This window comes from Aquarana catesbeiana, linkage group LG05, assembly GCF_042186555.1.
Source record: "Aquarana catesbeiana isolate 2022-GZ linkage group LG05, ASM4218655v1, whole genome shotgun sequence".
Taxonomy (NCBI): domain Eukaryota; kingdom Metazoa; phylum Chordata; class Amphibia; order Anura; family Ranidae; genus Aquarana; species Aquarana catesbeiana.
In genome coordinates, this window is record NC_133328.1 from 161,779,570 (window position 1) to 161,789,296 (window position 9,727).

General features: G+C 41.9%; 1 protein-coding gene across 1 annotated transcript in view; it reads right to left on the reverse strand.

Annotated features, from left to right (window-relative positions):
* TOPAZ1 (testis and ovary specific TOPAZ 1) overlaps positions 1 to 9,727 on the reverse strand; it is a 206,689-nt gene that overhangs the window by 25,211 nt on the left and 171,751 nt on the right. The window contains exon 7 of the mRNA XM_073632756.1: positions 1,375 to 1,564. Within this exon, the coding sequence (XP_073488857.1) occupies positions 1,375 to 1,564 (190 nt within the window). The remainder of the gene's footprint in view (positions 1 to 1,374; positions 1,565 to 9,727) is intronic.

Here is a 9,727-nt window from a genome sequence, read left to right on the forward strand (position 1 = left end):
CAATGAGGCTCAAAGGCAGTGGTTCTCAACTCCTGTCCTCACTACCCACTAACAGGCCAGATTTTAAGTGTTACCTTGGGGAGATGCAGACTAGAATACTGCAATCACTGAGCAACAAATTATATCACCTGTGATGTATTTCAGTTATCTTGCAAACCAGGCCTGTTGGTGGGTCGTGAGGACAGGAGTTGAGAACCACTGCTCTAAGGTAAAATAATAAACTAGTTAAGCTACGGGTGAGCTTCTCAGTGAAGCAGAAAAGGTCCATCACCTTTAGACGCTAGCACAACACTGTGATCTTATGGAATGAGGTAGGGTTATAGGGGAGACGCCCAGGAGCGTGTCCTCTAAAGCTCTGACAGTGTCATCTGAAGGCACATGCCTTTAACCCATGGTATATGAATATTCTCCTGTGTCTAGTACTGTACGGTTAAGATAAATATTAAAGAAAACTTTTGGGCTCAACATACTTGGTAAAATGGCCCCAAAAGAACCTGTACTAAAATAACAAGGAGGATATAATTGCTGACCTCCCCTTAGTAGGTGCCTGATTGTCATGTTGATGAACTGTAACTACATTAACAATTTTGCAGAACAGGAAGTCTTTCATCCTGACTTTCTCATCAACATACTTATTCTAGGTCAGTGACCCAGAATTCACTAATTCCAGAGACAGCCTGGAAGCTAGAATTCTTAGAAGGTTCTTAGAAATGGCAACCTTCATATTTCTCTCAGAAACGGTTTCCTTTAAAGCTGAAGTTCCAGGGACTGTGGGCATCTGAAGATCCCAGAGCGCACCAGGATTGCCAAAACTGAGGGAGCTCTAATGTGCACACAGATTCCAGAGTTGGCTCACCTTCCTACTGTCCTTTTACGCAGGCCACGATTTGTGGAAAAAAAAAAAAAAAGGAGGTGGTGCAGACCATTCCAGCTCCGATGGCCATTTGATTATTAGAGTACTCCAGGCTTTGGTGATCTTAGGTTGCTCTGGAAGTAATCTGAGAATGCCTTCAAGAACCTGAATGTGCCGGCTTTAAGGACCTGAGACCAGTGTACCAGCTAAGGGGAGCCAAAAGGTTCACATTAAACAAATTACAAATCCCAAACTGTGAAATATTTATAACTAAAATCTAGTCAAACCGTGAACATAATCAATGGTGTTTGACTATAAGCAATCCTTGCCACTTGTGCTCTTTTATCAGTCATATACCCAACCCAATTTTGTCACTATAGAAAGTAGACATGGAATTGTCAGCCAAATAACCAGACCAGAAGAGACAAGAACTCTAATGAGACTAGGCAGCAATAAATCTGGTTGCCTATAGAGATAAAGTAAGAGGATTACAAGCATATAAGTAAAACTTTTCAACTTACGAGATTTTCCTTAAAATAATCTGCAGATTTTGGCTGCATCCACCTGGGAGCTGAATGATGCTAGAATTTGATACCATGAAACGTTCAATTGTTAAAAGCATCTCTATTGCTGACATAAGAGAGGAAATGTAAAGGATTGTATTATTCACGTGTTCATCCAAGGGAGGGTAGAAGCCCAATGATAAAGCACCTAAGCAAAAAACAACAGAAAGTTATTTTAACAAGGACATTTTACATAAAATACACACACATTCACTATTAGTCATTCTTGCTATAGTAATATATGATGTTGCCTAGAAGGCAGCCAAGTGTATTGTCCATTCCACCTGCAACTGCTCCAAGGCTGGTTTGAAGCAGACAACTGAAAACTTATTGCAGCTTTCTATCGAATAGGAGGACATGGAGGAGGAGGATGGGGTCATTTACCACTGTGTATACGCCCACGTGGGTGACGCTATAGTCATGTGGGCTGCAAAGATAAGAAAAAGGAGGAAAAGTGCTTAGAGGGAACTGAAACAGAAGCATGCTCTGTAGAGGACAACAGCTGGTCTACACAATCTCAACCTACGTGCGGACACAGAGAAGATGAGAGGGACAGCTGAAGGTAGGATCAACCAGGCATACTTTACTCTACACAAAAAGAATGCTTTAGTGGCTTTGTGAGTATGAACACTCCATTATATATCATGTAGTGAAAGTTTTTAATACTCTGGTTTTAATGACACCTTGCTATTGTTGTAACAAGTGGGTTGCCATGCTACATGTAATAAAATAGATTGGTGTAGACAGGGGTTATGGAGGCATTTGAGGTCTGAATAGACCCACTGCACAGTATCTCACAGAAGTTAGTACACCCCTCACATTTTTGTAAACATTTTATGATATCTTTTCATGTGACAACACTGAAGAAATTACACTTTACTACAATGCAAAGTAGTGAGTGTACAGCTTGTATAACAGTGTAAATTTGCTGTCCCCTCAAAATAACTCAACACACAGCCATTAATGTCTAAACTGCTGGCAACAAAATTGAGTACACCCCTAAGTCAAAAAGGCCAAATTGGGCCCAATTAGCCATTTTCCCTCCCCGGTGTCATGTGACTCATTAGTGTTACAAGGTCTCAGGTGTGAATGAGGAGCAGGCGTGTTAAATTTGGTGTTATCGCTCTCACCCTCTCACACTGGTCACTGGAAGTTTAACATGGCACCTCATGGCCAAGAACTCTAAGGATCTGAAAAAAATAATTTTTGCTCTAAATATAGATGGCCTGGGCTATAAGAAGATTGCCAAGACCTTGAAACTGAGCTGTAGCCCGGTGGCTAAGACCATAAAGGGTTTTAACAGGACAGGTTTTACTCAGAACAGGCCTCGCCATGGTCGACCAAAGAAGTTGAGTGCATACGCCGAACACTGCATCAAATTGGTCTGCATGGCTCTCGTCCCAGAATTAAACCTCTTCTAAAGATGATGCACAAGAAAGAACACAAGCATACAAAGGACATGCATTACTGGAACCATGCCCTGTGGTCTGATGAGGCCAAGATAAACTTATTTGGTTCAGATCGTGTCAAGCGTGTGTGGCGGCAACCAGGAAAGGAGTACAAAGACAAGTGTGTCTTGTCTACAGTCAAGCATTGTGGTGGGAGTGTCATGGTCTAGGGCTGCATGAGTGCTGCTGCCACAGGGTAGCTACAGTTCATCGAGGGAACCATAAATGCCAACATGTACTGTGACATACTGAAGCAGAGCATGATCCCTTCCCTTCTGAGACTGGGCCGCAGGGCAGTATTCCAGCACGATAACGACCCCAAACACACCTCCCAGACGACCACTGCCTTGTTAAAGAACTGAGGGTAAAAGTGATGAACTGGTCAAGCATGTCTCCAGACCTAAACCCTATTGAGCATCTGTGGGGCATTCTCGAACGGAAGGTGGAGGAGCACAAGGTCTCTAACCTCCACCAGCTCCGTGATATCGCCATGGAGGAGTGGCAGAGGACTCCAGTGGCAATCTGTGAAGCTCTGGTGAACTCCATGCCCAAGAGGGTTAAGGCAGTGCTGGAAAATAATGGTGGTCACACAAAATATTGACACTTTGGACCCAATTAGGACATTTTCACTTAGGGGTGTACTCACTTTTGTTGCCAGCGGTTTAGACATTAATGGCTGTGTGTTGAGTTATTTTGAGGGGACAGCAAATTTACACTGTTATACAAGCTGTACACTCAATTAGGGCTGCAACTAATGATTATTTTCATAATTGATTAGTTGGCCGATTATTGTTTTGATTAATTAATAACCTTAAAAAAAGGTGTTGGTGTATAATTTAGTTAATATGTTAAAAGTTTTAAAAAAAGGCAATTTATTCTTAAATATCTATATGCAGTGGTAAATATAAATAACCAACTATATGGTTAGGGAGCAAAATGTCTAATCCACTCTGAGAATAACAGACAGAAGAGATATACTGTATATACTATTAGGAGATATACTGTATATACAGTGGGGACGGAAAGTATTCAGACCCCCTTAAATTTTTCACTTTCATACTGACAGAAAAACACAGAATTGTTGACATTTTTGCAGATTTATTAAAAAAAAAAAAACAAAAAAAAAAAAACTGAAATACCACATGGTCCTAAGTATTCAGACCCTTTGCTCAGTATTTAGAAGCACCCTTTTGATCTAATACAGCTATGAGTCTTTTTGGGAAAGATGCAACAAGTTTTTCACACCTGGATTTGGGGATCCTCTGCCATTCCTCCTTGCAGATCCTCTCCAGTTCGGTCAGATTGGATGGTAAACGTTGGTGGACAGCCATTTTAAGGTCTCTCCAGAGATGCTCAATTGGGTTTAAGTCAGGGCTCTGGCTGGGCCATTCAAGAACAGTCACGGAGTTGTGAAGCCACTCCTTCGTTATTTTAGCTGTGCTTAGGGTCATTGTCTTGTTGGAAGGTAAACCTTTGGCCCAGTCTGAGGTCCTGAGCACTCTGGAGAAGGTTTTCGTCCAGGATATCCCTGTATATTCATCTTTCCCTCGATTGCAACCAGTCGTCCTGTCCCTGCAGCTGAAAAACACCCCCACAGCATGATGGTGCCATCACCATGCTTCACTGTTGGGACTATATTGGACAAGTAATGAGCAGTGCCTCGCTTTCTCCACATATATCGCTTGGAATTAAGGCCAAAAAGTTCTATCTTGGTCTCATCAGACCAGAGAATCTTATTTCTCACCATCTTGCAGTCCTTCAGGTGTTTTTTAGGAAAAATCCATGCAGGCTTTCATGTGTCTTGCACTGAGGAGAGGTTTCCGTCGGGCCACTCTGCCATAAAGCCCCGACTGGTGGAGGGCTGCAGTGATGGTTGACTTCCTACAACTTTGTCTCATCTCCCGACTGCATCTCTGGAGCTCAGCCACAGTGATCTTTGGGTTCTTCTTTACCTCTCTCACCATGGCTCTTCTCCCCCGATAGCTCAGTTTGGCCGGACGGCCAGCTCTAGGAAGGGTTCTGGTCGTCCCAAACGTCTTCCATTTAAGGATTATGGAGGCCACTGTGCTCTTAGGAACCTTAAGTGCAGCAGAAACAAAGGTGAATGGTCCTAAAAATCACATAAATGCACTAATACAAACATGAGTGAAATAAATGGGATAGACAGTACCGCATGGCTATCATATCCAACTATTAAAATATATATTGCATGACATATGGGTATATCGTATAAGCTTATAGTCCATATATAGAGTGTAGACTCATAAAGGTGCAGATGTAATGCTGTTGGTACTCCAAACTTTCGTAAATGCTTCTACAGCAGTGTTAGAGACATATCAGCGTGCAGGATATTATCTTCTCCAAACATAACTTCATAACTTCAAGCAAATAAAAATACAATGCCCTTACCAGAGGTGGTGGACTCACAGGCCGTTGGCGGTGAATCAGATAAGCTTGTACCGTCAAGCGGTGAATTAAATCCGGTTCCAATAGAGCAAATAAACTTGGTAGGGAAGGAGAGCCTTAAAGTTCATACGCCCCTGGAGGAGATGAATTAAGCCCGGACTTCCTATTGACCCAGTTTCCTATCCAGGGATCGGCTTGGATCATCCACCGAGTTCCGCTCAATCTACGACGATCCTCATAGTGTGACAAGGAAGAAAGAAAAAAGCCTCCACATGGTGTAAATCCGTTGCAAATGGAAACCTTATTGCTATAAAAGATGTAAAAGATATTTCCAACAGGTGATAAAAAAATGGGCAGTAAAAATTTGGTTCAATTGAACTAGACAGCGCAGTAAAAGGTAGCTGGGGTAGCAAAATAGACCCGACGCGTTTCGTCCTCTAAGACTTCTGCTGGGGTATAAAAGTATCTCTGGAGCTCAGCCACAGTGATCTTTGGGTTCTTCTTTACCTCTCTCACCAAGGCTCTTCTCCCCCGCTCAGTTTGGCTGGACAGCCAGCTCTAGGAAGGGTTCTGGTCGTCCCAAACGTCTTCCATTTAAGGATTATGAAGGCCACTGTGCTCTTAGGAACCTTAAGTGCAGCAGAAATTTTTTTGTAACCTTGGCCAGATCTGTGCCTTGCCACAATTCTGTCTCTGAGCTCTTCAGACAGTTCCTATGACCTCATGATTCTCATTTTCTCTGACATGCACTGTGAGCTGTAAGGGCTTATATAGACAGGTGTGTGGCTTTCCTAATCAAGTCCAATCAGTATAATCAAACACAGCTGGACTCAAATGAAGGTGTAGAAACATCTCCAGGATGATCAGAAGAAACAGCACCTGAGTTAAATATATGAGTATCACAGCAAAGGGTCTGAATACCTAGGACCATGTGATATTTCAGTTTTTCTTTTTTAATAAATCTGCAAAAATGTCAACAATTCTGTGTTTTTCTGTCAATATGGGGTGCTGTGTGTACATTATTGAGGAAAAAAAATGAACTTAAATGCTTTTAGCAAATGGCTGCAATATAACAGAGTGAAAAATTTAAGGGGGTCTGAATATTTTCCATCCCCACTGTACTATTAGAGGTTGAATCTGGTAAATATCATCAGACTCCAAGATCTTTTTTTAAAGAAAAAAAAAGTTAAAGACTGTTTTGCAGATTTTTAAACAGAACTGTAATATATTCTATGCTGGCCATACAAAAACAATGTCATTTTAAGAACGTTTGTTCGATTTTCGAATAGTTAGTGGGGTCAAATCAACGTTCGTTTTCAACCACAGTGACAGGAAAATTTAGAAATAATAGAAAACTGCTTGGTCAAAGGAATTTTCAGACAGTGTATGTGGTTTTCGTTCAGAAATTACATTCATTTTAAAACAGAATGTTTAAAGCAAGTGAAAATTTCAAACCGCATTCTTTCATTCAGCGATTGTACAAACATTTTTCGTATCAATATTCTCATCTGAAAATTGATCCATGTGCCCAGAGTAAGGCTCAGTACACACCTATGCAGTTTGCTTTTGATCTGTTTCTACACTGCTTTTTGCTGTACGTTAAGTACAGTATAGAGTGCCCCAATAGCAAGGTAAAGAAATCTTCTGCCTTAAGAACCATTCACTTCCTCCCCAGGACTACATGTCCCATCATGCATTGCTCCTCACACATTCACACGTTCTCAGGCACTTACTGACATGTATGAATGATGTACTGAGCTGTATGTGTTCTGCACTGTATTTCCTGATCTGTAAACAAATAATGCATTCTGTATGCAGGCCAACTAATCGGCTGGCCAATTAATCGATTTTGAAAATAGTAATCAATTAATTTTTATAATCGATTAGTTGTTGATTAATCCATTAGTTGTTTCAGCCCTACACTCACTACTTTACATTGTAGGAAAGTGTCAATTATTCAGTTTTGTCACATGAAAAGATACAATTAAATATTTACAAAAATGTGAGGGGAGGACTCACTTTTGTGAGATACTGCATGTTGTAACAGTACTGTGCAGCAAATGTAGATTAGGGACTCAATCTTCACCTAGCTCCCAAAACAGGAAAACTATAGCAATAAACCTGGAAGTCCTCTAGGTTCAGTCTGTACAGAGGGGATTCGGGAGTAAGATAGTAATAAGAGTGTCACTCCTGACTGCAGAGTTGTATGGGCAACCCTGCATGGGGTCTCATGCTATCCATAAAAGAGCACCATTTCTAGACAATGAAGTAGCACAGTACCTGCCCATGGCAGAGCCCTGGAAGCTGACACATCTATTCTGGGTAGAAGGGCAAGAATGACCAATATTTTACCAGAATAGAGGATTAATACACAGAGGAAAACAAAGCGGTGGAACAATGTTAACATGAGCCCCGATGATGTCCCATTGGAAAAAAACGCACATAGATTGGAGTCTCTGATTGCCGACGTCACACTCTCCAGACATCAGCAGCTTTGTAATTTTCCAGCCACCGTTGTTTTATTTTTCATTTATGTGGATTGTTTTAACAATAAAAGTTTTAATACTGCACTATATGAGCCCTCTTAATGTCTTGCATGTTTGCCGTGGCTTTAAGCGGCATGTTATCAGCGAGCCAAGGATACAACTGAGGGGCTATTGTGTAAGAGCGCTGTTGTGGATTGAGCTGCGGTGTAATTGAGCAACAGAGAGATCCTTCGATCCTGAAATTTACGTCCTTTTTTCCTCACAAATAGAGCTTTCTTTTGGTGGTATTTGATCACCCCTGTGGTTTTTATTTTTTGCGCTATAAAAAAAAAAAAAAAGTCAATTTTGAAAAAATAAATACTTTTTTTTTTACTTTCTGCTATAATAAATATACCCAAAAAAAAAAAAAAAAAAAAATATATATATATATATATATATATATATATAAAAAAAAAATTTCTTTCTCAGTTTATAGCGTCTACAAAAAAGGGAAAAGATTTATGGCATTTTTACTATAATTTTTTTTTTTTTTTAATAATGGCGGTGATATGCAATTGTTATTGGGACTGCGACATTGCGGCTGACAGATCGGACACTTTTGACACTATTTTGGGACCATTGACATTTATACAGCGATCAGAGCTAAAATAGCCTCTGATAACTGTATAAATGTCACTGGCAGGGAAAGGGTTAAACACTAGGGGGCGATCAAAAGGTTAAGTGTGTTTCTTCAGCGTGTTCTAACTGTAGGGGGATGGGCTACCACTGACATGACAGAGATTGATGTTCCCAATGACAGGGAACAGAAGATCTCTGTCTTGTTACTAGGCAGAACAGGGAAATGCCTTGTTTACATAGGCAGTTCCCTGTTCTGCCTCTCCTCCCCGTGATCTCGGGCCGCCGGCAGACATAGAGCCTGCAGGACCCACAGGCACACTCCTGCGCCGTACAGGTACGTCAGTTTGCCCAGGAGTGCTATTCTGCCGACGTACATCGGCGCGAGCCGGTCGGCAAGCGGTTGGTTAAACAATCATAATTTTCCATGGGACCAAACCCCATTGGATGTTTACCTACTGATTAATCATAAAAAAAAAAAGAAAACCAACAGACGGATACGACTGGATCGATCGTGTGAAAGGGGCCTAGGGCTGCTTTCACACTGATGCGATGTACCCGCACTGCGGGTGCAGCGTTAGGGCACTGCAGCTTTCCTGTGAGTTAGCTGTTCTTTGCTATAGACTTCTATTATATCTTGCAGATGTGGTGCTTTCACAAAACCCGCAGGGTATAATAGAAGTCTATGGCTTAGTGCAGCTAACCCGCAGGTATCTGCAGGAACTGTCACTTTCTGCAGGCATCGCCGGCTGCAAAAAATTTTGCTGTCCCAGGAGGAGCGATACCAAACGTACTCTGTCTGGGACAGCAACAGGAGTCGGCGCCACAGAGGAAGCATCGGCTTATGCGGCTCTGCTCCCTCTGCAGCCTTCCTCTACCACCGGCTCCATGCACAACACTGGGTTGGCCAACCGCCATCCAAGAGCAAGAGGTCGCAGGCCACCAGGGCCAGACTGCGAATGAAAACCAGCCCTGGAAAAAATGTCATACCAGCCCCATAGCATTATTATACCCACCCAACAGCATAACGTTATTATTTTCTGGAAAACCATGCATTTTAAAGCACATTTAAAGAGTGCATTATATATAGATAAGACACATATAAAAGCCCACCTCCTTTTTATAGGGCACACAGTGTATAGGGACGTATAATGTAAAACATAGTGGTATTTCCCCACCCAGGGGAAATACAACTGGGCAGTGGCGGTGCGTCCATTGCACCCGTCAATCTTCAATAGATAGATTCATGCAACGTATGAATCTATCTATTGTCGCTGCTGCTGCTCCCTATTCAGGTGTCCAGCCCCTTGTCGGGCATCTGAATTGCAGCGGCGGGGGTGTTTTTAGAAGTGCCTG